Here is a 27912-nt window from a genome sequence, read left to right on the forward strand (position 1 = left end):
AACTGCGAAATTGGTCGTTAGTACTTATGAGATATATTTGGCATTTCCTCGAAAACTAAAGGCTCTTAGCCAGGCTGTGCAGAACAACCTGGCAGCTAGGCGGAGTCTCGCAAATGGCTGGAAAGATTTCGAATGACAACATCTGCTTTCTATTGGATTTATGCACAAAATATTGCATACTTTTTGGCAAAACTAAAAATTAAACTTAAGAATTCGCGTTTTCGGTGGTTATTGGATTTGTGCACAAAATACTGCATACTTTTCGTCAAAATTAACTAATTAAACTGAAGATCTCACGTTTTCAAAATGGATATTTCCGCATTTCATATCAGTATCATAATTATTTCTTTACCTTTTTTTATCTTTCCCGCCTCAGCAGCACGTGCTTTTCCCCCGAGCAAAGCAGAAATGCAGAAAACCTGCCAATATTCACCATACGTCTCTTGACCATTTTCACTCGCTATTCGGTTAAGGCAAATAGTAAAACAGGGAAAATTTCTAAGTTTTCTTTGCTGATTATTTGGGTCTAAAACCTTTTCACCGTTCAGTCGTCGAACGGCGCTGGTCGAGCTTTGTGGCAGAGTCGCGGAGTAAATCGAGTCAGGACACACATTTACCACATTCATACCCACCATTAGCACCATGGCTAATTATGTGAAAATGAATAATTAATTGGTTGATAATTGTCGGGTTGATTGCCTGCAATGTAAACACCGAAAAATTGTCGCAAATTCGCCAACGTTCAAACAAACGTGAGCCAAAAACCGTGTTTTCCAATGTGCTCAATTACGAATCGATTTCAACTCAATTTCGGGTCTCGTTTGGGTAACGGAATGTTCAAATAAACGAATCGAGTCAACACATCAAACTAATTGCAATCGAATTTAAATAACGTTCAATTAAAAAGCATGGTTTGCAAAGTCAAACCCATAATCACACCATATTTGCCTGTGTAGAGTGTGTGTGTGCAAGTGTTTTGGCGATAAAGGCGGAGGAGAAAGGGCTTCGAATCGACATCAATCAATTAATTGGGAACCCGAACGAGGTGCGTAAGTTCATTTGGCGTGCAATTTGTTAATTAATCGGCTTCGGCTTCGGATCCGGTGCATTAGCACAAACTGGAGCGTTAAGTCTGACTCATTAAAGTTAATGCGAATTGCTGACTTCCTTTTGGATTCTAAAATTTCTTGTACAAACATAAATACTTCAAAGAACTCCGCAGGAATGACACAAGCATGCTGAGCGCTTAGAAGTAGGCAATTTTAGGTATCCTAAAAGTATGGGAGTATCTTAAAAATACTATCTTTGCTTAAAATATCCTCTATTTTAGCTGATGAGTCGATGTATATACATTGCAACGATGTAATGTTAGCCTAAAAGAATACTTAAAAAATAAGTTTTTAATAAATTAGTTGGGAAATGTTTTTTGACACAAAATAGCATACTTTTGTGCGCCTAAACGATTGATTTCAAATCTCCAGATATTAGAACGCACCCATCTGCTTTAATACGTACCCCTTCTAAAGCATTGTCAATAACTTTACAAATCGAGAAGGGCACCTAAGCTATTGACTTTAAATCTCATGATTTTACCACCGCACCCCAACCCGCTGCAAAGTAATGTGAATAACTCCACTGTAAGCCGCTCTGAAAGCCTTTTACTGGCTGTGACCCAATGCATTGAACTCTGCCACCTCGCTCTATAATACTTCTTCTGTTATCATACTGAACGGCTTTCACTAATATCTTTCCAACAAGCAGAGCAATGGCTACAATAATAGGGAGATAATAGCCGACAACAAGTCCACACATTGCGTATCGAGTTGCCTTCGAACGAGCTTGGCCAGCAAATTCGAACGCCTTGACTCGTGCCCACTTGGCTAACATAATCGCACATGCAGAGCCAGCAAGGCATCCACATATATTCTATATACGTGCACAGAGGGACAGAGCCATTGCAAAGTGCCAGCCAATGCATCGGGGTATCGAGTTTTAATGACCCACTTTCCAGCTCAAGACTGTTTAAGTTCGGCCAGCCATCTGTATTGGTTTGGACTAATTCTGAAAGTCCCCTGGCAGAGCAATTAGTATGGCCATTGGCCAACATGAATGGCCGATAAAGGCGGCAAACGGCGGGCGTAGTATTGTCAAGGAAAACAAACGAGTTGAGTTTGCCAACGGACACTTGGGGGGCTTCTGCCGGGGTGTTTTGCCCGCTTCTTCGGGCCCTGCCCAAAGAGACGTCTGGTCCCAGACCCAAAAAGTGTAGAAAGAGAAAAAAAAACACAGAAAGAGTAATTTCACAGTCTCTGAAAGTCATTACCCATTGATATGTGTTCTGTATTAGGTGAAAAAGAGAGTCTTTTTGTGCGCTTTTTGTCTCGATTTTGTGTTGACAACATTGGAAAGGGCAAAGACAGCCCAAGATAGCAGCAAAGCGAAACATGAAATTAATAGAATTAAGAGGTGAAGAATTCAATTCAAGGCAATATTCAGGGACGACAATTAAGTGGAACGGAACCTTGACAGGAAAGCGGATCGGACACACGCTGCGTATACTCAATATGCAAGGCGAACTTTTAAAAGCGCCTTTCTTGGGCTAAAAAATATCGAATTTCTCCTTTAATAATTTAAGCAATAGAACATATAGTAGCTCTACTTTAACAAGCACCTAAACATACCAGATCAAAGCACTTATTAATTATTATACTACAATTCTGTAGTATACAAATGATATAATAAACTGAGCTTATTACGTATACGTAATGTAATATAGCCAACTTTCGCACACCTTTAACTTACCCCAAAACGGGCTCATTCTGCATTTAATAAACAAAATCTAGTTCCCACAAATTAATTTGTGTGAAAAATATGTGAAAATTCCTCACGAAGCAGCAATATTCATTAATTTGGTGAATGTCACATAGTCTGTGTGAGTTGCTAGGGGGTGTTTTGGGTCCCGAATCCCGGCCTGCAAGCCGGAGGAACATACATATGAATGCATAATTGGAACATAAAATTTCGAAAATATTTTACAACATTCTCGGTGTGGCCCCATGTGAGTGTTTCGGTTTTTGCTTAGCCGGATCCCCAAACCCCCTGGGTTACCCCTTGGTTGCCCGGCCCTTGGTTGCTCCTCGGCTATTCATGGTCATGCCTGTTCCGCATTAATTCATTCGCAGAAAGGGGAGCCAGCCAGGACTAGTCAGCCAGCCGGCCGAAGATGGACCAGCGTAATCTAACACTGCCAACGCCAGCCGCAACAACAATTATGTCCTCGTCATCCGCAGCGATGGCGGCGGGCCTTGCATCCTTTGTGGGGGGAGCAGGCGGAGGACCCACGACGTCTGCCCTGGCAGGATCCACAATAGCATTAGCCACAACAACAACGACGGCAGCGACGACAACCACGCCGGCCACATTTTTTACCTACAGCATACCAGGCATGGACATTGCGCCAGGACCATTTATATTCACCTACGTTAGTGAATTTTTATCGCTTATCACGCCCGAGGAATTGCCGCTGGGTAAGTCCCCTCCATCCGCCCCCTGCCGCAGTGGGCGTGGCCGTGTCCTTGTGCGCATATATGGGTTCGAAGGATACCGTGGAAGGGGTTTCCGGTGTGGGCGGGTGTCTGCTTGCCAACAATGAAGGCATTAGAGATGTAAATTCAGAACAGCTTTTGATAGGTAGGCAAGTTATTCAGCACACACGAAAGTGCTGGGTTAAACTGTGCACGAGGAAAAAATAACTTATAAATTGAGGAAGCCCAGAAATCATCACGTTTAAAAATCACTTATAAAGGCGCCTAAAAGTATGCAACAATGTAAATTTAATATTGGAATTATTTCACTGCATACTTTTAGACAACTTTCTAAGCCAGATCAATTTTTGACAAGTAATACAGTTAAAATTATGTACTTTTTAAATTCATTCAGTTTAATAGAGCCCAAAAATATATATTAAAGGTAAGCTCAAACAAATGCACCAGTCGTTTTTGATGACCCCAAACTGAAGTACTATATTTTTCCAGTGCACGAATACTTAGTTTTACGATTAAAACAATCAAGGCTTAAATAGTTCCAAAGGCACTGATCCCTCAGTAGTGGTCCCCTTGTCCCTGACCCCTTTCCCATTAAAAATGCATGTTGGGTGAGAGGTTGAGGCTGCCCCAAGGTTTTTGGGGCCCAGTCGGCCTAGCTACAGTGATCCCCCTTCGAATCATGTGTTTGTAAATTCAATCCATCCAATCATAGAGCCTCAAAATTGGTCGTGCCTGCCCAGATGACCGATGAGCAGAAGCTGAGCACTTTCATGGAGCGACATGGGGTGCGTGAGGAGGTGGCCCGCCGGTACTTAAGTACCAACAACTGGTCCTTGGATATAGCCAGCAGCACCTACGAATCGGATGCGGCGGCCAAAAAGGAGGAGCCCGTCGAGTCCACGCAGGTGGAAGATGGGAGTCATCGGGATCTGCAGTCCCTGCTAAGTCACCATTCCCGAAGGCGGGACAACAACCAGGATGGCTACCAGGCCGGAGCCTCCGGAAGCTCATCCGATCACGAGGTGTCTTTGGTGGGCAAGCGGGTACACATCAACAACTCCACGCCGGCCATAACCAACCACGATAGCGATCGGAGTCTGAGGGTCTGGGGTCATGGCGTTCGTCTCGGCAGCGCCCATCCCATCATTCCACCTCCCCGGTCGGCGACCGAAGATTCCGAGTCCGAGCCCACCGACGACGAGCACACCATTGTGGTGCTCCACCTTTGGTCGGAGGGATTCTCCCTGGACGATGGCTCCTTGAGGCCGTACTCCCTTCCAGAAAACGAACGGTTTCTTCGCGCAGTCCTAAGTGGAGACTTTCCGGAGGAGATGCTCCGGGTGCCCAGGGTCCAGCTCAGCGTGCAGGATCACACCAACGAACCCTATCGGCATCTCTCGCGGAAACAGTTCATGGGACCTGGTAGACCGCTGAACAGCCCTCCATCCAGGATTGTGGTGGGCATGCTGCCCCTGCCAGTGGAGCCCCAGAGCCTTCAGCTCAACGAAAGAGCCGCCATTACCACGGTGCAGTTGAGGATGGCGGATGGAAGTCGCGTGGCAGGACGCTTCAATCTCACCCACAATGTTGGAGATCTGTATCGGTACGCTCGACTTGCCAGGCCCGAGTACTCCAGCCGAAACTTCGTGCTCCTGACTGCCTTTCCGCGGCAGGAACTCCTCGAAACGGACACCCGTACTCTGGTCCAGGCCAATCTGTGCAACGTGGTGGTCATCCAGCACCTGAACGAGGAGCAGGCGGAGCCCTTGTCCAGCGATGCTTCTGAGATGGTAGAGAAATAAAGGGCAAGATATATATTTTATTAAAAAGGGGTTCCTTTCTTTTAAGAGTATATCCATGTCTTAGTCCTAGCTTTTTATAGAATTTAAGGCCAAGATCAGTTGAGATAATGTGTTCTAGAAGTGTGCGATAAATATATTAACTATATTTTATTTATAGTAGTTTTTGTCTAGGATAATAGAGTTAGGTGAATCTATCATTTTATCTCACACTGCAGTATTTTAATCAGATGATTTCTGGAGGTTTAATTATGTCCCCAACTTGGAAACTATTCTCATTTGTTTGATATTGCAGATTCCATACGCGATGTATTACACAAAAACACCAGCCTGCTGGACTTTGCCTCCAATGTGAGTGGTTCCAGAATTGAGTTGTGGTGGCATCTATAACCACAGTATCTATCCCCACTTAGGCCATTAAAATAGAGTCCGGCTTCATTGCGCTGATGAGCGTGTTCGCCATCCTGGCCCTGGTGCCCCTGCTTGCCACCTGTGCCTGGTGCTGTGGTCGGCGCTCCACCCAGGAGGAGGTGGACCACATACGGAATGCACCCTGTAACATCCGGGACGAGTCGCTGGAGGAGAGCTTGAGGTGTCGCAAGAGCGCCGGGCTGGTCACCCTGTGGATTGTTTTCATCCTGCTAACGTGCGTGCCGAAAACTTGAGAGCTTAACTCTTAGAATGGAAAGTAACTGCCGTTGCAAACCACTCTTTGCAGGCTAAGCGACTTTAGCATATTCTACGCCAACAGTCGCCTGTCCGCCGGAGTCGAGATGACGCCCGAGATGGTCAAGTCAGCCGTGCACGACGTGGAGGTCTTCCTGAAGGACACGCATCTACAAATCAAACACAAACTGGATAATGGTTTTCACGTTTCCGTGGAGCGGGTCGTCAAAGATCTAGAAGGTCAGTAATTCAGTCGACTGGCGAAAGTTTGCCAACTTTGTGTCGCCAGGCACTCGAGCTCGAACTCCCGCCCATTTTATGGCCTTCGATCCATGCATTATGCTGCAACTTTTTCCGCACTGCGATGTAAATGTGCGAATCTCTCCATATATATGCGTGTATCTATGCCTTTCAGACGTGGATGTTCTCCTTGGCGAGCCGATTCAATCGGAAATATCCGCACACACTGGCCTTGAGCTGGCGTATGATTCACTGACGACACTTAGCCTGGGTAAGTACGGATGGTTAAGTGCTCCCCATGCGATGGTATGGCGTGGTTTGGTACGGTATGGCCATGCGATTGTCTGGTTTCGGACTTGACCCAAATTCCATTGTTAGTGCCCTGCATGGACCGCATGGCCAGTAGGCCTATCCTATCCACCACCCGCTATTGGCCAAACATGACAAAAAACCAGTCCCAATAAATTACGGCCCAAAAGGGTGTGACCTTTGGGCGGGGCTTTAAATTTTACACTTTTCCTCTCTTAATTTCACTTGTGTTTTGATTTCCATTGATTGCGGTTTCCATTTTAAAGAGGCATTAGTGTGCGACAAGCATTATTCAGAATACTCTAATTAAAGGTTTACGAACGGACACTCTCTCAAGCGGACAATCTTAAGATTGAATAAGTTTTGTAGTCTTTTATGATTTGTTTTTATTGCATTTCGACTTGGTTGATTCTTATTTTATACGAGCAATTTTATATTATATAGACAATAACCATTTGCGTTACTACTTTGCTCTTATGAACGGACGCTCTGTTCGGCGGACAACTACTTTTTTTATACTTATAAAAAGTTCGGCTTATCTTAACAAACATTAAACATTAAATAATTTTGTTATTGCAAAAGTTAAAATAGGTTAGACCATTTAAACAACACAATCTATAACAATATATCTACTCCCCGAGGCCTAATGCTTTCTCATAATCTATTGAACCACCCAAAAACCGGACTTGAAATCCACTTCTCCCAACAAATCCATACCATCCACTCAAGAGCAAACAATCTAAAAAATCAGACCCCATGGCAGCCGCAAAACGCAGGCCATCGGTAAATATGTTGGCAGCGGTTCTCGGCCAAAAAACGATTGTTTGCGCCCAATTTCATTAGGAGAATGCAAACGGAGGCAAACGGAGGCAGCCGGATCCGGCCGGAGTCTTCCTACACAATTGCCAAGATGACAACTCCATTATGTTCGCCATCGAACACAATGTGTAATTTGGAATCATGCTCCTGCGACTCCTTGAATCCCCGAAAAGCACCCCAAAGAAAACACGCTACAATAACGCTGCAAATAATAATATTTTCGTGCATTTGTCGCTGTCAGCGAACGCGGAGCTCATCTATCGCGTGCTCATGCTGCAGGAGACGGTGGGCAGGGCCTTGAAGCTCTCCCAGGAGGCGGCCGCCAGGATGGAGGAGCTGCAGATCCAGCTGTCCGTGCTGCAGCGCCAGTGCACGTACCGCGACCGCCCGCTTTGCGACACGCTGCGTATACGCAGCTTCGAGGAGAACGGCGTCGTCGACGCCCTGAAAACTGTGAGTCCTGTGCGCGTGGCGCCGCTCGATTATACCGCTTTTTCGAGGATATTCTGGCAAGGGTATGCTACCGTTGAGCACATAAACTGGAATTGCAACGAAATATCTATGGTTTTTAAAAAGCTTAAGAATTGGTCTAAAAGTATGCAACGATATATTTTGTATGTGGAAGAAGAATGCTTTTATTCAAAGTATACTTATGAACGCCTTCAAGAGATTTTAAATCTCTTTTTTTATTATAAAAAAATGTATTTGATAAAACAAAAAACTGTTTAATGGAATATACAAATTTTATAGAATTGTGAAAAAGCTGTCAGAAATTAGGCAACAAAAGCAAGAATAAAAACCAATAATTTCCTATCTTATACTCCAACCTTTATTTAAATGCTTTCATATTAAGTCATGCAGCCTGAAATATTTTATTTTTTATGAATATATTAGGTTTGAAAGTATACAGATCAGAGTTTCAAAAGAAATCTTTGTAACCGGCACGGCCTTGTAATATAATATTAAATAGAATACCATTGCCAGGGTATCCTTAGTTTCTGTTCCCCCAAAATAACCTTCGTTTCTAGTCCAATGTATAAATAATTTGTACTCTGACTTCCTGCCCTCCCCCTTTTTTCCCTTCGGACCTCACTGTTTTTCTAATTTCACCCGCAATATCTTATTTCCTGGACAACGGAACGGCACGACGACAACGCTGACAATTTGTCAGCTGCAAGAGGACCAGAGCATCTTCCGTATGCGCTACTTGGGCGAAATTGAATTCGGTGCCACTGTCAAAAATCTGACATCGGAAGTTGGCGTGTCACGTTCCATTTTCAGCAATTTCCCGCAACAAGTTAAACATGACACGGCATATGAACGGAACTGTGAGTACGGCAATCAAAATAAAAGGATGAGCGGGGCCAGATATTTAAGTTTGGCTTTCAACCAGGCCAAGTTAATCGCCCGCCCTACATCAAAATCCATATTGTGCCCTGCCGAAAACCCAATTATGCCAACTGGCTAAAGTGTACAGTTCAATCAATAGCACAGGTGTCAAGTTTCCCATTCAAACCCCCTTATCGAAACCCTATGATTTGGAAATGCAATTTCCGAAACATAGAGCAGAACACAGAGAAAGAAAAATTTAAATGAAATAATAATCTTTGTCAAATATTTAAATTTCAAGAGGTTTTTAACCTAAAAGTATCTAAAAGTATGCAACAATATATTTGGTTCTTGAATATGCAAAGGATAAAATGTTCAGCATACTTTTAGACTTCATTTTAAGGGGCTTCAAATCTCTTCATATTGTATGACAGTCAATAATTATTTGATGACAGTATGAAACTACATTTCTTTAATTTTGCTATACTCGTAAAATACTTTTTCCTGTGTAGCCACAGAAGTTCCTCAAGTTTAGCCCCAGTATTAATTAGTGTCATTGGGTTCTGGTCTGTGGATGCTAATTGAATTGTCTCTAACTTATCTGCAGATACGTTGGAACAGTTGGCGACTATTCGCCTTCGGACGACAGCCAATGCCCAGCTGCTGACCTCGACGATAAGTGGACTGCTGCAGCGGCTGGAGGGCACCTGGTCGTCCCTGCAGCCCGCCTACAACGAGCTGAAGGAGTGGGCCGATGCCTACTGGAGTGTGGGATGGATCGCCGGAACTGTGATCGTCTGGGTGATGCTCTTCATGCTGATGTCCTACTGCTGCTTCCTCTGCGAGTCGAATGTCAAGTCCGGAGTGGTCTTCTTCATCGCCGTCATGCTCATCTGCCTGGCCAGCATTTGTCTGACCTTCTACGCGGTGTTTTCCCTGGCTGTGGGTGGCAATGCCGAGGTCTTCCTCTGCCGATCGCTCTACGATGAGGACTACAGCATGCTGAACAAGCTGCTGGACAAGCCGGGTTACGCATACGCCCGGGAGCCCCAAACCGGGATCATAGGGGAGTTACTGCGTCCAGCTGGAGTCAATCGCTCGGTGGTCAATGTGGGGCTGGGCCAGGCCCTCAGGTGAGTCCAAAGACCACGTCCACCAACCAGAGCTCCCAGGTAGCCAAAAGTTAAAGCCCCAAAATGCCCAGCCAGCGTTGAAGTAACGAATTTTGTTATCCAATAACTTTGATACTGTACGTGCCTGTAATTTTGATTGCCCCCCAAAGACCGAGTTACCTGCTGTTCCTCTGTGTGGGAAAAATGAACCCTACTTTTTATGGCTCATCATCGATTGGCAGTTAAGAGGGAAATTAGGAAGATTCATAAAAATAGGTTTATAATCTTGATTCGACCCTTTAAAGTGGACCCACTTTAAGCATTCTGTTTTTATGACTTCCCGAATATTTCCGCCTTCAAAAAGATGTATCCATTCCGAAATGCCTGGCTGCACTTTCCAGAATCTACTCCCCTAGCAAAAGCTCTTAATCGATTCCACTGTGATTACCCATTTCTGTGATTATTGTTGCCACTCTCGACCTTTCCCTATGTCGGAACCTTGGGCAGCCGCAACGCACTCCCCTGGACCGGCAAAGTTATTCGGCTTCGAAATCCCAATCATCCCATTTGGAACTCATGAACTCAAGGGTGCAGGCTGGGGCGGAACCGAAATAAACCGGAGCAGAACAGAGCAGTCGGCCCTAAGCCACAAAGTTTTGAAAGCCCAGTGAAATTTCCCAGCCACATGGCACTCAATTTTGCAGGGAACACGCCAATGCCAATTCAGCTGGCCGCACGCACCACCCACTTGCAAGCACACCACCCCCTGAACCACCCGGCACCACCCACTTGTAACCGCAAATTTTAAGCACGATTCCAATTATCCGAGCAGCTACAAAATGCACATGCATGTGGGGTCTGGTATGGGTATAAATGGCCGGATTTACAGGGATGCACCGTCCCCTCCCCGTAGATATTATGGGCATACACGAACCTGAGGCTTCCATCCAATCTTTTGACATTTCTTTGACGCAACACAGGGGCTGCGAGCAAAATCAAGCATCGTACAATGTCTTTCAATTGGATGCATTCGTGAATACCAGCAAAATCGCCGACCTGCGGCAGTTTCCCAAAGTGTCCACGGCCATCGATGCGATTTCCGTGTCCGGCCGCACGCTGCTCTCGCTCACCCAATCCGTCCAGAACATTTTGGAGAACATGCTGCAGACGTCCTCGTTCAATTTGACCACGTACCGCAGCAGCGTGGGTGCGCCCACGCCCGAAAAGGATTTGGCCACGTTCATTGATCAAATGCAGCGGGTGGCCTTGCAGGTAAGGCTAGCAGCTGTGCGTTGGCCACACTGGTGTCACCCCACCTGATTAGTTTCAATTAAAATGGGTCCGCCGCAGCGGGGGTAGGGGGACTACGTGGACTGCATAATGCCGCATTCAATTCACTTCACTCATCCGATTTGTGTCGCCAGATTCAGGATGTGGCCACGTCCTCGCGCATGACCACCCTGGGCAGCCGGTCCAAGCGCCTGCAGGCCTCGATCCTCCAGCCCCTGGAGAACCTGCAGAACGAGATACTATACCATCTGACGGCCCTCGAGCTGCAGCGGGACCCCTGGGCCAAGCAGGTCAACCAGACGCTCAACCACCTGAAGAGCATCCAGAGCTACCTGGAGAACAAGGCCGGCGAGATATGCCACAATATGACGCGAGCCTACACGGATCGGTAAGATATGGTTTTGCAGGGCTGATCAACCTGTGGGTACCAGGAGTCACTGGTAGGATAGCAAGTATTGAAGTGTTTTTTATACGAGGGTTCCACAGAAATATCTTAGAAAGGTGTCTAAAAGCAGGCTACAAAATATTTTTATTGCGAAAATTTTTAATTTATTTTGCGTAATACTTTTGTACAGCGATTATTATTTGAACGAGCATTCCACATTCACTTGAATTCCTAAATCATCATCTAAAATTAAAATAGTATAGTTCGAGTTGCAAAAGACAGTGTTTTTATTGGAAAAGACTACTCCTTTTGGAGCTCCATTCTTTTGGACAGCCAACCTCATTAAAGAGTGTTTAAAAGTATCCAGAAAGACCATGTCTTCAATATCAGTGTCCTCATCGTCATTATTAAATTACACAATCCTATCTCTCGGAAACCGCATCATAGGTTTTTTCTTTATTTTTAAACTCAACCATTTCCAATACAACGTAGCATACTTTTAGGCATATTTTCAATGTTTTTAAATCTCCTCGGTTTTTAGTGGCGTTTCCAACCACCGAATCTTATGTTATATGCACATTCAAAGCACTAAACACCTGGAAATGCTCTGGCCACTGTTAATTGCGGCAAGGCCCCAGTGCCTCTCGACCGAAAGTCAAGACCCCACCCAGTCAAAAGTGCTCCCATTTAGCCACTTTTCCGACCGCCTGCAGCGCTCTTGGAGCTGACTTCTCGGTCTGTCTGCGTGTTTTAGTTTTATTATTGTGTTGCTCTTTCCCCAACTGGCAGAGAAACAAACAACTCAAACAATGATGGTGGGTAGTGCACTCGGAGCACTGCACATAGTTTCCGGTTTTATCAGATAATTGAAAGTCCTAATCGTTTGATTAAGTTTGCCAAGTGTCATGATTGCATTTTTAGTGTTTTGCCAAGCGTCCACTTACGTTTGCCACACAATCGCCCTTATGATAGGTGGAATGAGCAGGAATGCTAAATATTTTGCTACTAGGACTTCAGAATGCCCAAAAGTCCTTTGTCGTTTAAGGCCGTTGGGAGCCTCTTATAAAATCAAGAGCTTTCTAAGCGATATGGCCAATAAACAATCAAAATGGCATTGTCATATCAGTGATTTTGGTAAATTCAAGTACCAAGTTGAATGGGTTTTGGCATACAATAAAGTACATTTAAATTAAATTTAACTGCCATGAAGATATTAAAAAAAACTAAACTTTTGTAAAAAAAATAATTACTTAGCTCTTTGATTTATGAACATTATATTAAGCGTTCTAAAAGTATGGTTTAAAATATAATGTTTCATAATTTTAATTTAATACTCCATTCCAAAAAATACTCTAACAGCAAAGCTCAAAATATTGGATTCGAGTATTAAACACACATTTACATTTCTTTTGAAGCCACTCTAAATAATTTTTACCGCCTCAGCCTGAAGGCCTACTTGACCAGCAGTCGCGCCACCATGGAGTCCCAGCTGGGCGACACCACCACCAAGTGCCGCCCCTTCTACGACACCTTCGACGCCAGCCGCACCTTCCTCTGCCGCAACATGGTGGACTTCATCAACGGCCTCACATTCTTCATCTTCCTCACGCTGCTCCTCTGGGCCATTGGCACGCCGGTGGGCCTCAACCTAATCACCGTCCAAACCCGGCTAAATGTGATGCAGGCGGCCCAAGCGCGCAGCAAGGGCAGGCACAGGAGGAGCGACCGGAGTCCGGAGCAGGAGCAGCGGAGCGGTAGTCGTGGCCGGAAGAAGCAGCGGACGAGCAGTTCGGCGGCCAGCGGGCGGAGTGGAAAGAGGGAGCAGAGCCGGGAGAGAAGCACCAGCAGCACGGCGAGACCGAAGCCACCACTGTAAGTCGATTGAGTGTTGGTGACCCCGGCTTTTCTTTATTACTTACTTGATTCATATTACGAACATTACATTAAAGGCATTCCTTCTACTTCACCTGTTGACCCCAACATATTCACATACCTTTACAGAAGACGCACTGCCACGGAAGAAACGCTGGACCTGGCCGACGAGGACTCCACCCCATCGAGGCAGCAGCAGCAACAGCAGCCACAACGGCGCCAGGAGCAGAACCAGCGGGAAACGGACAGGGAGCGGGTGCGCGAACGGGATCAGCGGAGTCGGGAGCGGGAGTTGAGCAGGGGTCGCGACGTCTCCGCCTTGAACACGCCGGTGCGCAGTCGCAGTCGCCAGCAGCTGTGAGTAGCTTCCCAGGCTGGGCCACCGCATCTCATTCCATTCCATGTTGCATACCAGGCGCCACGATCCCGAGGATGACAATTGGGGCTCATCCAGCGGACCCAGTAGGGCCAACTCCCGCGAGCGAGATCGCGAGAGCAGTCAGACTAGAAAGATACTCAATATTTGGCAGTCGCGCAATAAGATCAAGACGCCCCTGTAAGTCGAGGTCCCCTAGTTAAGCCCTCCTCTTCTGATTTATCTCATACCCTTTGCCCAAAGTCGCCGGCAAGGCACTGAGGAGTTCGACTTTGAAGATGCCCACGAGGACAGAGGGTGGCAGTCCCAGAGCCAGAGCCAGAGCCAGAATCAGAACCAAAATCAGATCCATAGCCATAACCAGTCCAGTGTCAGTCCCGAACAGCGGCCCGATCCGCGCAGCCTTCGCTCCAATCTCCGTGCTAAGACCAAGTTGTAAGTGACCCCGTTGGTGACCCCGAAGTCCGAGACCCTCTCCCCCACTTTGCTCACTCTCTGCCCCCTCTGTGCATGCCAGACGTAGTACCAATGCGGATAGAGCTAGCAGTGAAACGGTCCGGCGTCCCATAACTCCCGTGCTCAGCGTGAATCCGGACATTCCGGCCGCCATTCCGATGCCCCGGACGCCGATGCGTCTCAAGAGCAAGGTCTCGCTGACCGCTCGAGCTGTGCAGGACATTGTCAACAAGCGGAATCAGCGCCTGTGAGTGTCTCAGTCCCGCCAACCCAACGACAATCCCCAGCCAGAGTCACAATAGCACCTGCACCACCCACTAACTACCACGAGTCTCACCCAGTAATTCTTCTCTGATATAAATGCTGTATCCTCAAAAACTAAATAACCTTATATCACCTCTAGCCAACGCACCGGCACCGATGAATTTGACTTGGATGAGAGCGATGCCTACGGTGCTGGAGGACATTTGGATGCGGACGTTGCGGCGTAAGTCAGTGGGAGTGGAGGTTGTCACAGAAATCTCGCGATCTATTCTTGGTTTTCCCAATGCATCTAGTAAAATCTCTATACTACGGGTAGTCCTAAGACTGCAGTTTATACTGTACGCTTTATAAGTTCTAAAATAAACGTTACAGTGTAGTCCTGGAAGGCTTAGAGTCCTTTTGCTGAAAGTTTTTTATGATCATTTCAAACCACCCAAATCAGTACTCACAACCAAATATCATATGACAATATCACGGGTCACAAAAATAATAAAGTGATGAGGATAGTTCCTATTTAAAGGTGTAAATTATTAACAGTCCATGAACAGTTTTGGGTAGGGGTATAAATCTAATCGAATGTTACTCAGATACTTTCAAAGTCATTATATATATTGAATATTAAAAGGGTTTAAAAAAGGAACTTAAACTCACTCTTAAATATAGCAGATTTCGGTGGGCGAACAATGGTCCTACGAGTTCCTTAAAAATTACTCATACGACACGTCGGTAAATGAGCCTAAATGTTTTGATTTTCCTATGACCTTTAATAAATATATTTTGAAAACGAAGAGCAACCTAATATATTTTAGATTAAAGACACTTATCTTCCTTATATACAATTTTTATGGTGTGGGCCTATAGCACACCAATATGGACCGGCCTAATGACCAAGCAAATCTCAGAGGGTTTCACTTGTAATAAGTACAATACGCTATTTATAAGCTGGCCAACCTACGAATGAAGTCGAACCGTGACCATGACGAAACTGATTGGCCAGAAAAGCTCTGTACAATGTAATACCCAGAACCCCTGAGTTTTCAAGAGGCTGGCAAAGCCAATCGACCTCAGGTTCGCTGGAGATTTCTGTGACACCTGGGGTAATGATATTGGGATAACTGTAGTGATTTCCGTGATCTTTCAGCGCCCGACGCACGCCGCCCAGGTCCGCCCCGCCGCCGCCTCCTCCCCCAGCGGCCGGCTTGAACAGGTTCTACCAACGTTATTAACCGTTTTGTGTTGCCAATGAGTTTGTTTTTTGATTTTGACTTTTGGTTTTTTGATTGATTTGATCGAATCTTGAGCACATGCCAGAGACAGAGTACCAACCAAAACACACACAAATTCTTATTGTGTTCACAGCGACAAAGTCTATATATTCTGAACTTACTTTCTCTCCCCGCAACTCCACCGAAACCCGATCGATGAACAAAAATCAGTGGTGATCGCACGGTGCGCTGGAACGAGGACGAAGCGGAGGACTTCGACTTCGAGGAGGTCGACGCACCGAGGAGTCCCATGTACTTGAGCCACAATCTCCATTGAGTCCATCTTGCATCTCGCGAATATTGCACTTTGTTTTGTATGTCGCTTCTAGCACTCCCTAGATCGTAAGTCAACTGTAGCTATAGCGGCCATTCAGCATGTTTTAGGCATTTAACAGGCGTAAATAAATAAATAATCTGTAGCGAATTCATTTCACTCAAGAGGAGTTAATAACCAGAGATCTACTAGAGGCTCTCCAACCATGCTTGGCACCGTGTGGACGCTGCTGTTCTTAGGCTTCCACCCAGATGGGGTCTTCTGTAGGAAGTTCAACACCCTGCAACTGGTTTCGAAGGTGGTCCTGGAACTGTCCGACATCAACTTGGTCGTCTGCCCCGCGGCCATCGAGGAGGCCCTGGCCCAAATTTACCTGGGAGCCGGCGGAGAAACCGAGGCGGAGCTGAAGGACCTTCTGGGCTATCCGGGCAGGTCGAAGACTCAGCTCTTGGAGGCCTATCGACGGGCCAAGAATCCCCAGTTGAATATTGTCAGCCGAATGTTCCTGTCGAAGGGCTTTCACATTCTGCCAGCCTACCAAAAAATGTCCATGAGGTACTTCAATACCGACGCCGAGAGCACGGATCTAAGTGTTCAGGGTGCCAGGCATGTCAACCAGTGGATCACCTCAAAAACGAGGGGCGAGATCGTTGATCTAGTAGATCCCTTCATGATGGACGGCGCGGCGAAAGTAATTCTGGTGAGTGCCGTCAGCTCCGAAGCCTTCTTTAAGTTTAACAGTGTGGAAAGAGCATTCTACCTGCCCGATGAGAAACGATCGGTTGGCGTGAAGATGATGGATCTGGTGGGGAATTTCAAATACAACTTTCAACGTAAGTTGGATTCCCACATAGTGGCGTTCCCCTATGGCAAGTCAAACCTCTCCATGGCCTTGATTGTGCCCAGAACCTTTCGGGGCATCACGAAGCTGGAGGACAATCTGGAGCACCTCGACTTGGTTCGATTGAAGCCGAAAAGAGTTAATGTAACCTTTCCCAAGTTCAAGATAAAATACAGTCAGGATATGGCCCAGCCACTGATTGATGTGGGTGTCAAGAGCATCTTTTCCCACCCCAATCTCACTCACCTCACCAAAGCTAAGGAGTTCCTGAAGATCGACAGCATAGCGCACTCGGTCTCCATCGAGGTGAACGAGAGGGGAGCCAAGCTCTCAGCATCCGCAGGTTGAGTACCTCACCCCTGAGTTCTCGTGGATTTTTCTAAAAATATTTAATTAATTTTTAGACAGTGAGCTGGAAAAATTACGATCAAGGAAAAGAAGATTCAAGTCAGCACTCAAGGTTACTTGCAATCGTCCTTTTCTGTTTGCCATCGTACAGGGTACCAAAATTGTATTCTTTGGAAGATTAAGTCGTCCCGAATAAAATAAATCAAAGATATACAGTAAACAAAAGCTAAATTGGATTTTAGGTAATCGCAAATCCATATTTCTGAGCTATAAACTTAGGGTATTTGCAGTTTAAACTATCTATAGAGATTTATACTTTTTAAAACAAGTCAATAGATTTCGCTTAGATTGGCGTTTTATTCAGTTTATCGAATCGTTAGAGGGGTCAATGACGGAGCCAGTTTACTTCTTCTTCAGGAAGGGGCTGACGATGGCCGGAGCCGAGTAGGTGGTGATGGGCGCTGCGTAGGCGGCTCCAGCGGCATAGGTGGCCACAGGGGCGGTGTAGGCAGGAGCACTGTAGACCGAGGCAGTGTAGGCGGGAGCGGCAGCGGCATAGGTGGAGTAGGCAGGGGCGGCGGCGGCGTAGGTAGAGTAGGCAGGGGCGGCGGCGGCATAGGTGGTCACCGGGGCACTGTAGGCAACGGGAGCAGCAGCGGCATAGGTGGCAGCATACGGAGCAGCGGCGTAGGTGGCCACGGGAGAGGCGATGAAGCCAGCCTGGGCGGCGGCGATGCAGAGGGCCAAGCAGATGAGGAACTGAGGGAAGATCAAATCGAATCCTTTATAGGCTGAACGTCCTGATGCTCGAACTGTGTCTTACCTTCATGTTGATTTGATGGTTTGGTTTGGTTGGTTTGTCAGTGACTGATGCTGTTGACCAAACTTCTCCAGCATTTTATAGGCCAATTGTCGCCGCATTGCCAAAACGGGTTTACGGCTTAGGCAGCCCAAATACAAATATCTAAATCAGAACACAATTGCGTCCGCAATGATATTTCTGCCCGGCAACGTTCAATGAACGCGGATGCCGTGCCCACGCCCTCAGATGTTTGTCGCGAATTAACAGCCAACAGCCATCGGCGTGTCAAATGGATTACTCTTTTCCAGCGTTCGACAACTGAAATGGAGGGAATTACGATTCTGATCACTGATAGATAGAACAATTTAATTGATTTTTTGGCTCTTACCTCTTAACTAGGATTCTTTTTTCAACTGCCTCCTTTTTCTTTAATCACTCGCTATTATTGTCCTTCGGTATTTGTATTTAACTTTGGATCGGGTCGAGTATTTGCAAAACTTAGATGATAGTTTAAGATTAAGAAGATATTTGGTAATGACTAGACGTATTTATAAATGTAAGTTTTTGTGCACTACTTGGGAATGTTGCCAGAAGTTTGCGGAATTGTGCTTTACAAGACGGCAGTTACAATAAATAGTTCATCTTTGGTTTAAGGCACTTGGAATGGCCAAAGAGAAAGTCCTACGCCGGGGTTTCCGTCAGAGAGGCCTTCTTTAGCAACACAGTCTGCGGCTTTTTGCGCTTCACGTCGATCTCGTATAGCGCCAGTCCCAGTTGGTGGACGAAAGAGCTGAACTGCTTGTTGAGGTAGGCAAAGCTGAGTGCTGGCGGCTGCTCCACGGCACAGGTGCCCCTTAGGTCGTCGTGTGCCCAATGGGGAGCATCCACATCGCAGGGATGCCTGCCCAGGAGACGGGGAAACGCCTCCGTGGAGAGATGTGGATAGAAGACATTGAGCAGCTCGAAGTTCAGGTAGCTGCTGGCATTGGACTGAACCAGCGCCTCGTGGAGTTCTGCACTTAGCGATGCCGGAATGGCCAAATAAAGCTTGTACCGCAAGTGATTTGGTCCGGACCGCTTCACCTCGCAGCTTCCACTTATTAGTTTCACCTTCTGCATCAGGGAGTCCAACGAAAGGCCTCCATACTCGTACATGTAGAAGTCTCTTGGGCGGCGATATCGCTGATGTGTCTGCCTATTGAAGTGCAGTACTCTCGAGCTGGGAATGTTGATCAGGTGCATTGGCAAGCTGTAGATGTGCGATGTGATTAGGTGCACATGCGTTGCCGCCGGTTTGGTGGCCATCACATGGGACATGTCCGACGCTAGGGGGTAAACACCCGCCTGGTGGATGAAGCCGAAGAACAGGGTCAGCACCACATTGCTCACGTACCAGATCTTCAGCAGGTAGGGTCCCGAAGCTTTGCTGGAGAGCAGTCTGTCGTAAAAGCTGCGCAAGAGCGGGTGATCCTTCTGGAAGGGATATTTGGCGCTAAATCCTGTGATCAGTTTGGGCGCATGCAGCAGTATTAGGGGAAAGGTCACGGGCAGCAGGAAGCGCGGCTCCTGGTGGTTGATCAGGGAGAGAAAGAACAGGGGCACAAAGATGGCCCCCGACATCAGTGACACAATACTCTGGAAGCGCGGCAGCACTTGGTATTCCGCGCGGAAGAATCTCAGCAGCAGCTGGGCAAAGGCTCCCAACGAAGCCAAGGCAAGGACGTTGAACAGCATCGGCATATTGACCATCAGGTGGACGTAGCAGGGGTGCACGCCATGGCTGGCTGTCTGAGCCGAGTCCAGATTGGCTTTGATGAAGTTCCAGGGCGTGAAGACAAAGTTGTCGATGCTCAAGTGCATCATGTGCAGTTCCCCAAGAGTCAGGTGCTGGTAGTACAGCGAGTCGCAGAAGATGAAGACGATCAGGGCGGGCAAGGAGCACAAACAGAAGAGCACAATGCGCAGATTGAAGTCCCTGAAGGTGATGGTCCTCGTTCCCATTCCGCGCAGCAGCCAAAAGAAGACCATGGGGGCTCCGAACAGCAGAAAGGTGGGCCTATTGAACACCCCAGCCACGCAGATGGTGGACATGGCCATCAGGTGCTGCAAGTTGTGGGGTGGCAAAGAGTTCTTTAGCTTCCAAATCCGCACTCGTTCGCTAATCGACTCCGCCTTGTCGTACTTCTCCTCCAGGAACTCCTTCTTGTACACCACAGTATTCGTGCGCAGCATGCATTCGGAGACCAAGCAGAGCAGCCAGGAGCACATGGCCATTTCCAGGCTGTTGGAGAAGGTGCGGGTGCCAAAGACGAGGAGAATCCATGAGCTGCCCATGGCCAGGAGGCGGATCTCGAAGCGGAGTCCGTACAGCCGGCAGATGCGGTACAAACAGTAGTCGTTGCTGAACGAGATCAGGGTGTATATCAGCCGGGGAAACACTACATAGGTGTAGGTGCCCAGCAGCTCCAACTGCCAGCCGGCCCTCACACACTCGGCGAAGAACTCGTAGAAGCTCCAGGGAATCCGGAGCAGGGCAAACGGGAGAACTATGGACCTCACGGGCAGCGAATTGTTGAACTCCCAGGTGCGCGTGTGCTCCAGCCGAAAGTGATCGCCTGCAAAGTGGAAGGGGGATATGGTAAGCCATAGGAGGAGATGGAATCCATCCCAATCCTCACCTGTCATCACCTCCACGCTCTGGAAGAACTCATCCGGATGCACATAGCCCAGTTGGGGCACAAACACCAGCAGCAGGCGCACCGCCGCGAAGCAGAAGTATGTGCTCAGGTGGCGGTCGCCGGGCGAGCGGTTCTCCCAGAGCTTCGTCAAGCGCATTTCCGGCAATATTTAATATTATTATTATTTTACCCTTTTTGTTTTGTTTTCTCAGTGCTAGAGATGGACCGCGAGAAAGAGACTGTTTCCTTACAATGTTTATTTATTCAAATTCCAAACGGTCACTTTAAAATCAGCAACTACAGTTTGAGAAGCTCTGATCACTTCGGCGGTAAATTTAAAATAGGTCGTTGTAAAGATTCCAAAAATGAATAATTAGTAAGCCCATTTATTGGCTACAATAAATTGTAAATATAGAAAATGGTTGATCATAGCACATTTTATTTAACATATGCCTGCTCTTAAACAATAAATAAAGAGATTACTTTTTCAAAAATTCATTGTGATCGTCCTTTTCAAGGTATTACAAAAATATCAAATTATTTTGTTTCTTTTTTGCTCCTCAACTAAGTATGACAAGTTATCATACATAATACATTTCATAAGTACGAGGCCGCTTCCCACTGTTCTAAATGTTAGACAAGTGGCGGGCCTGTGATTTTGGTTTGGAATATGAAAAGTCTACAGCACCTCCTCGTTCTCCAAGGACTTCTGTTTGTCCTGCTCCTTAGGATTAATGCGCAAACGCGCAGCGAAAGCCTGATGAGCCTCCTCCAGCACTTCGTTGCGAATTGAGGAGGGAGCTTTTGCCACAACGGTCATCAAATGGTCCCAGTGATGGCGCTTCCTACTCGGCTTGATGAACCGGACATGCTTTCGGTAGGCGATTAAATAGCTGCGGAAAAGGAACTTGAAGGCCTGCAAGGCCGACTCGCACTTGGCCTGCTCCACTGCATCGCTTAACTCCTCCATCACCGCACAATCAGTGCGGTTGATCAGGACCTTGGCGAAGAGTATGGTGGCCTCCGTTCCGCTGGCCTGTGTCAGCAATCTTATGAGCCGCCTGCCGTAACTGGAGCTGGCTTCCTCCAGGTTGACCACCCAGAAGTCCTTGTGCCTCAAATTACCAGCTAAATTGAAGATTCTCTGTCGGAATTCTGAAAAAACAATGATTAGGTGGTGTCAATCAAGCTCAATCTCCACAGGAACTCACCCTCACCCAAGATCTTGAGGTGGGAAAGGCCCCGACTCCAATAGCGGACCGCCAGGCCCAAAGTATCCACGCGGATCTGTTCGAAATTGGTCAGGTCCCAGCGCAAAGCATCGATGGCTACCATTATCTGGGAGATTAGCGGCCAGTTCTCCTGGCGCCACTCGGGCAAAAAGGCGTGCATCTCAATATACCGCTTGGCCTCCTGGACAAGCGGGGCATCTCCTCCGTTCTCCGATTTGGCTTGCTCTTTCTTGATCTTGCGCAGCTGTCTCAACCCTTGGACATTTATCTGCTTCTCGGCCACTGTGATCCCCAGCAGAAGGCGCAGGATGAGCTGCAGGCTGGTGAAGTTCAAGGGCTCACTGAACTTGGCCAGGCCGGCGGCACAGGCCTCAAGGAAGTTGCACTGCGCCTGCTTCAGCGTCTCCTTTTCGTAGGGACACGCGCCGTCTTTCAGGCCAACGCAAAGCACACTCGATTCCATATGCAGGCCATTAAGGATCTGCAGGTGACCATACAAAGAGTTTAGGAAGCGTAGGGCGTTGGGCTTGAGCAGCAGTTGCTCGTCCAGCAAGATTTCCCTGGCACAGCCGGAAATATTGTAAGCGGCGTGCTTGGGACAACTGTGGCAAGCCAGTCGCCAAAAAAGAAGCATGAAGCGAGGGTGCGTTACGGCCAGCCGTGCGAAATCCAGCCACGTCTGCTTGGCGTTCTCATAGCACAGTCCCAGGAACTCGTCCAGTGGGAACGTCTTGTTGGCATCCAAGCGATTGAAGAAGCGTATGCGACGCTCCTGGTGATCGGGAGCCTCGAACTTAAACCCATCAGTCACTTTGAGCTCATCGCGCGTTTGCAGCAGCTGAATCTTATCCGGCACAGGGAGCTGCTGAAACAGGGGACGCAGCACTAGGTTCAGCAGGCTGGCATACTCATCCTCCTCCTCTTCGTCCCCGCTGACAGACATCGGTTGCTCGTTCTCCTCATCCTCGTGCTCCCTCTCCTGCTTCACTTCCGTAATGGATATGCCCTCGTCTGGGATCTCCATTTTGGCCTCCACCACCTGACTTAAGAACACCAGAATCAATCCGGAGTGCTTTGCGGTGAGCAGCTGTAGATGTTTTCCCATTGTCTCCACGCATTCATCGTTGCCAAAGGCTATGGAGCGGCCAAAGAGGTTGTCCAGCCCGGCGAGCAGCTGCTCATTGGTTACATCGCCCAGATCGCCGTCGAGGAAGTTCAACAGCTCACCAAGTGTCAGCTCCGCGAGGCAATCTTCAAAGCTTTTGGCTGCCTCGGCAAAGCTTTGCATCTGCTTGCAGACCGAATGCTGTCCGAGTTCCTCATCCTGCTGGACTAGCTTTAGCAACTCGGCCGTCTGGCTGCAGATTAGCTCCTGGTAGCTGTAGAGCAAGCGCTTCGATGGAATCTCCAGCCAGTACATGAAGGTGTCCACGCTGATAAGCTGCAAAATACGCTGCAGGGCGTCCAGGAGGATAAGGCCATATAGGCGCAGGTCTGCCATGGGATCGTTTGAGTAGCTGCCACTGATGTCCACGCTCATTTGGCTATATATGCTGAAGCTCTTGGGCTTCTGGCGTCCCTTCGGATTGCTCAGGGTCTCCAGGAGGACTTCCAGCAGCTGCTGCATGACCTGGGCCAGGTAAATCCTTCGCGTGGCTGCTCGCGGCAATGTCTTGAGCCGCTCGTTGGAGTCCAGGAGATGGCGCTGCAGCATGCTGGCCATCTGGCGCAGCAGCCTCTTGTTCTCCTCGGGCAGATTATGATGGATAATGGCCCGGCCAGCTGCCTTGAGGACGCCAAAGACCAGAGGCAGAGCATCAAGGAGATCTGGATGAATGTGCGATAGCGTCTCATTGAACGCCTCAAAGTACTGGGTGGTGAGCCAACGGGGTCCGCAGGCAAGGAACTCCTCCAGCGGCTGCTGGAGGCCACACCGCAGGGCTATGGCAATGGTCAGGAACTGTGGGATGGCCGGCAGCTGGTGGCACAAGTGGATGACCTGGGAGCTCCACTGGGGCTCGGCCTCGTTGCTCGTATTCAACACCAGGTAGACGAGTAGTCCACGCAGGTGATTCATGGCAACCGGCCCATTTGGCTGGGTGACCAGCTGGTCGGGTCGCTTGGCATGTGGCTCCTGGCGGACCAGCTCGTGCTCCGTCAGTATTCCAGCCACCAGATCGCAGATCTGCGCAATGTGCTCATCGTTGCCTGTCCACAGAAAGTAAAGGCTAATAATCATGGACAAGTTTCTTGGAACTCCGTCTTACCGCTCCAGTAGACGAGACTCTTCAGGCTCTTGGCGTTCTGCCCGTAATCGTGCAAGCATTTCCTCAGTTGGACGAACACCTGGCAGTTGTCCAGCGGGTGCTCCTTCTCAACGATCATCTTGGCGCCGTCTTCCGCTTCTCTCCAGGATTAATTAGTATGACTAAAGTAGCTTTTAAACTCCAAATTATTTAGCGACTCGAAATCACCCAGTGTTCAGCATTTTTTGATTTCTGCTGCCCGAGTCACCCTGCATTTGAATGTCGATTGATTTATCGATATCAAGCGGTAATACCTAGACATGCATATTTAAAAGGGCGTAACAGTTTTTTAAATTACATTTTTATTATTAATATTATACATTTGTAAATTTCATATTCCTTATGTGGCATTCGTTGTGCGTTTTAGGTTGACAAAAGCAGACGAAGTTTATTTCGTATCAATAAACATATCAATAAGTGGTGCTTTGACTTAATTATTACAAACAGACCTAAACAGCTTGCCATTTTAATTAGCCTTTAGAAGCCTAACGTAAATATTGGCAGAAGACACATATTCTTTTTATCTTGTAAGTCTATCAATAATAAGTAAAAATTTTCTTTCCCCGCTGCGCTCACTATGGGTATAAAACACCTCGATTCACAGGTGCATCAATCAGTAATCAAAAAATGGTCATTAAATACTTTGTACTAAGTGCTGTCCTAGGCCTACTTTGCCTCGTCGGAGGCTATCAGGTAGTGCCGACTATTGAGGATGGTAAGCATACTTAAAAAACATTATTATCAGTTGGCTAATTTACTGACTACTCCCTAGGCATACCAGATCGTCTGAATTTTACCACAGGACCTTTCGTAAAGATCGGCCATGGCTATTACTACATTGAAATCAATGCACTAAAGAACTGGTTTGATGCATCGGAGTCCTGTCATCGACGGGGCGCCAAGCTTGTATCCTTTGAAACCACTCAAGAATGGGATCTTATTAATCGGTACCTGTTAAAGAACCACATATATGATATATACTGGACCGCGGGTGCGGACTTGGCGCATCAGGGAAAACACGATTGGTTCTCAACTGGCGACCCTGTAACTTTAAAAATTTGGTACCCGGGGGAGCCAAATAATTGGGGAGGAAATGAGCATTGTGACGAATTGGGATTCCGCGGGGATTCAAACAATTACAACGTCTTAAACGACAGACCCTGCGAGACTACCAGGCGGTACATATGCGAAAGGTCTTATCCCAAGACAGCCTCCTTTATCATATGGTGATTGAAATGTATATAAAAAAATATTCAAGAATAATAATAAAAAAAGGAATAAACTGCAAGTTTCGTAAATTACCTATAAGCTAATGACAGCTCTCGGAATTTTGTATGTATTTGCATTTTTGATTTACATTTTATTCAAGACCAAAAATGGCAAGACAGTCGGTGAATCATTTTTGTTATAAAAATTGTTAATCAGCAACTTGTAATGTATGCTTGTTGACTGTTTCCTTTATATTGTTATAATCAACGTTTCATAACCATTAAGTTGGTTGATCAACGCAATAAATATTAATAGGTTGTACCAAAAAAAAAAAAAAAAAAATTTATGAGTAATTGCTTTAGCCTTTTTGTAGTAACTAGACCTATAGTTTGGCTCTCAGAGCCCCGTAGCACTTGCTCCTGTATCTCCGGTACATACTCCGCCAAAAGTCCATCCGTTCGCCATCCGGATTGGCGCACATCTTCAGCTCCCGATCGATAAGTAGGCAGTCCAACTGGAAGGGCTTGCCCTCCTGCGTCTTTTGGACGGGCTTCCAACTTTCCGATGGCTTTCCACAGCGCGCGAAATTCGCCCACATCCTACACAATCGCTCCGTGACCAGCAGGTCATCCTCCCTCATCTCGGACTCGTCACCCGCCATCTGGAACAGATAGCATATGTCATCGGCATGGGCCACTCCACGGAGTTCCTCGTTCTGGAAGATTTTCTTGTACATATTGCGACCACCAACGTAGTCCAGGCGATAGAAGTACAGCGGAGACTGCGTCTGGCAGCTGGCGTGGATCTCGGCGGCGTGCTGCAGATCCATGCTGAAGTGGTAGTCGGAGAACAGGTCCACCAGGTTATCCATGTTCTCCTTGGACAGCCGTTGGCCGTTGAAGAAGAAGGCGCGAATGTCGGTGGCAGCCTTCTGCGCCTCGGGGGCCTGAGGGTCCACTACCAGGTTGCGGGGCACCATCCTAGCCAAGTCATCCTCGTAGGCCTCCAGCTTCTGCTTCGCTTTGAACACAATGGACAGTCCCTCGGCTGAATTGTAGCCCATGATCACGGGCATCCCACCCAGGGCTTCCTTTTTGAGCATCAGCTCCATGATGTTCTGGTCGAGGAAGCTGTCCGGGCTGCTAAGATCCTCCACGACTGGCTTAAAGGCAAACGGCAGGCAGCGTCGCCGCTCATCGGGCGTTAGGACCTTCAATGTGTTGGCCAAAATGGCAGTGGGACTCGCCTGCTGCAGGAAGGCCAAGAGGGCTTTGGTATCGCCACCAAAGTCACCGCCACCCAGCAGCTCCGCCAGACGCCGGGTCTTGGCTGCGGCCTCGGTTTGGAAGACCCACTCCATGTTGGCCGTTCCACTCTGCATTATGGCCTTGTGAAACAGCAGGTTGGCATGGCGGGCATAGGTGTGCAGATGCACTGAAGCACCGCCTGCACTCTCTCCGAAGAGGGTTACGTTATTGGGATCGCCATTGAAGCTGGCTATGTTCTCCTGCACCCACTGGAGGGCCAGGCGCTGATCCTTGAGGCCCATGTTGCCGTGGATGCCCTCCTCGGGCAAACTAAGGAAGCCGAGGGCTCCCAGTCGGTAGTTCAGGGTGACCACAATGACCTTCTGCTCCATGAGCTTGCCGGGAAAGTGGCTGCACGGGGGTAGAGAAGATTAGAATAAATAAGACTGTTATCTGGGAAACCCACAAGTCACTGTTGCCATTCCCGAAGAAGAAGCCGCCTCCGTGAATCCAGACCATGACGGGCAGCGGAGACCCCGGATCCTTGACCTGGGGTGCATAGACGTTAAGGAACAGGCAGTTCTCGGAGCCGGCCACCTCCAAGGTGAAGGGATCGCGCTGGTGGGACACATAGCCCTCCTTGCTGCAGTCCAGTTCCTTCTCCCGGAAGCGTTCCAGTGGTCGGGGGCTCTGGATGGGAGTTATCGGAGCAGGATTTCAAGAGTCTTTTGTTGATGAGGTGTCTAAACTTGAACTCACCTGGAAACGCAGCTCTCCCACCGGCGGCTCTGCATAGGGAACTCCCAGGAAACTGTTGTACTCCAGTCCACTGGCCAGTTTTTTCTGCCGACCCACCACAACACCCTGTTTCACTGGCACTTTCACCTGGAAAAACAAACACTTAAATCTTACTCCGGAGTGAAACTCCACTGACTCACCTTCATGCTGCTATGGCACCTGGCGAACATTAGTCTCCCCGAACGGAGCATGGCGAAAAAGGTCGTCCACTCGCTGGAATTTCATAAACAATCTAATCATCTGAAATTATCAGGCAATCACAAACCCGGAATCAGGCCGCTGAACTTTGCTCGTCAAAAACAGCTGACGCGTTAACCCTCGGATGGTGCAGCAGGTTTTTTAGACCTCGAAAAAAATAAATTCGAAATTAGGCAATTCCGGCTTTGGAAAATAAGCAAGATGATAATATATTTTTTCGATTTCATTTTATAATTAATTATAAAAAAAATT

At 47.6% G+C, this 27912-nt stretch overlaps 8 protein-coding genes across 11 annotated transcripts; 4 read left to right on the forward strand and 4 right to left on the reverse strand.

Moving 5' to 3' along the window:
- Positions 1-563: 563 nt before the first annotated feature.
- On the forward strand, positions 564-16146 carry LOC108022916 (uncharacterized). Of its 3 annotated transcripts, none has more exons than XM_017092123.3 (19): positions 564-1045; positions 3183-3527; positions 5640-5695; positions 5758-5990; positions 6063-6250; positions 6426-6521; positions 7620-7831; positions 8550-8706; positions 9315-9840; positions 10800-11091; positions 11244-11497; positions 12938-13366; positions 13496-13723; positions 13782-13922; positions 13986-14177; positions 14260-14445; positions 14602-14685; positions 15604-15669; positions 15899-16146. In XM_017092123.3, the coding sequence occupies exons 2-19, from the start codon at positions 3224-3226 to the stop codon at positions 16002-16004; spliced, it is 3750 nt and encodes a 1249-aa protein (XP_016947612.1). In that variant the 5' UTR covers positions 564-1045; positions 3183-3223; the 3' UTR covers positions 16005-16146. The 3 variants fall into 3 exon arrangements, with proteins under 3 accessions (XP_016947612.1, XP_016947613.1, XP_016947615.1); XM_017092124.3 differs by having other exon boundaries at positions 15822-16016; XM_017092126.3 differs by lacking the exons at positions 13782-13922; positions 13986-14177; positions 14260-14445.
- LOC108022918 (UBX domain-containing protein 2B) lies at positions 4193-5374 on the forward strand. The gene has a single exon (XM_017092128.2). The coding sequence runs from the start codon at positions 4286-4288 to the stop codon at positions 5345-5347; it is 1062 nt and encodes a 353-aa protein (XP_016947617.1). The 5' UTR covers positions 4193-4285; the 3' UTR covers positions 5348-5374.
- LOC108022917 (serine protease inhibitor 42Dd-like) lies at positions 16056-17409 on the forward strand. Its single transcript, XM_017092127.3, has 2 exons — positions 16056-17185; positions 17247-17409. The coding sequence occupies exons 1-2, from the start codon at positions 16207-16209 to the stop codon at positions 17384-17386; spliced, it is 1119 nt and encodes a 372-aa protein (XP_016947616.1). The 5' UTR covers positions 16056-16206; the 3' UTR covers positions 17387-17409.
- A 118-nt stretch (positions 17410-17527) lies between these two features.
- On the reverse strand, positions 17528-18179 carry LOC108023064 (cuticle protein 16.5). The gene is made up of 2 exons (XM_017092312.3): positions 18014-18179; positions 17528-17949 (listed from the first exon to the last, which is right to left on the reverse strand). The coding sequence occupies exons 1-2, from the start codon at positions 18017-18019 to the stop codon at positions 17593-17595; spliced, it is 363 nt and encodes a 120-aa protein (XP_016947801.3). The 5' UTR covers positions 18020-18179; the 3' UTR covers positions 17528-17592.
- A 255-nt stretch (positions 18180-18434) lies between these two features.
- On the reverse strand, positions 18435-20889 carry LOC108023063 (GPI mannosyltransferase 4). The gene is made up of 2 exons (XM_017092311.2): positions 20671-20889; positions 18435-20607 (listed from the first exon to the last, which is right to left on the reverse strand). Exons 1-2 carry the CDS (start codon positions 20825-20827, stop codon positions 18674-18676), a joined length of 2091 nt encoding a protein of 696 aa, XP_016947800.1. The 5' UTR covers positions 20828-20889; the 3' UTR covers positions 18435-18673.
- Positions 20890-21089: 200 nt separating this feature from the next.
- Positions 21090-24406, reverse strand: LOC108022997 (uncharacterized). 2 transcript variants are annotated; one of them, XM_044092482.2, is made up of 3 exons: positions 24170-24406; positions 21888-24110; positions 21090-21825 (listed from the first exon to the last, which is right to left on the reverse strand). In XM_044092482.2, the coding sequence occupies exons 1-3, from the start codon at positions 24285-24287 to the stop codon at positions 21350-21352; spliced, it is 2817 nt and encodes a 938-aa protein (XP_043948417.1). In that variant the 5' UTR covers positions 24288-24406; the 3' UTR covers positions 21090-21349. The 2 variants fall into 2 exon arrangements, with proteins under 2 accessions (XP_043948417.1, XP_016947717.1); XM_017092228.3 differs by having other exon boundaries at positions 21882-24110.
- Positions 24407-24802: 396 nt separating this feature from the next.
- On the forward strand, positions 24803-25509 carry LOC108022124 (C-type lectin 37Da-like). Its single transcript, XM_017090964.3, has 2 exons — positions 24803-24923; positions 24981-25509. The coding sequence occupies exons 1-2, from the start codon at positions 24836-24838 to the stop codon at positions 25436-25438; spliced, it is 546 nt and encodes a 181-aa protein (XP_016946453.1). The 5' UTR covers positions 24803-24835; the 3' UTR covers positions 25439-25509.
- Positions 25492-27760, reverse strand: LOC108022456 (esterase B1). Its single transcript, XM_017091364.3, has 4 exons — positions 27603-27760; positions 27424-27549; positions 27131-27354; positions 25492-27075 (listed from the first exon to the last, which is right to left on the reverse strand). The coding sequence occupies exons 1-4, from the start codon at positions 27651-27653 to the stop codon at positions 25800-25802; spliced, it is 1677 nt and encodes a 558-aa protein (XP_016946853.1). The 5' UTR covers positions 27654-27760; the 3' UTR covers positions 25492-25799.
- Between the last annotated feature and the right edge of the window lie 152 nt (positions 27761-27912).

This window comes from Drosophila biarmipes, chromosome 2R (genome assembly GCF_025231255.1).
Source record: "Drosophila biarmipes strain raj3 chromosome 2R, RU_DBia_V1.1, whole genome shotgun sequence".
Classification (NCBI taxonomy): Eukaryota; Metazoa; Arthropoda; class Insecta; order Diptera; family Drosophilidae; genus Drosophila; species Drosophila biarmipes.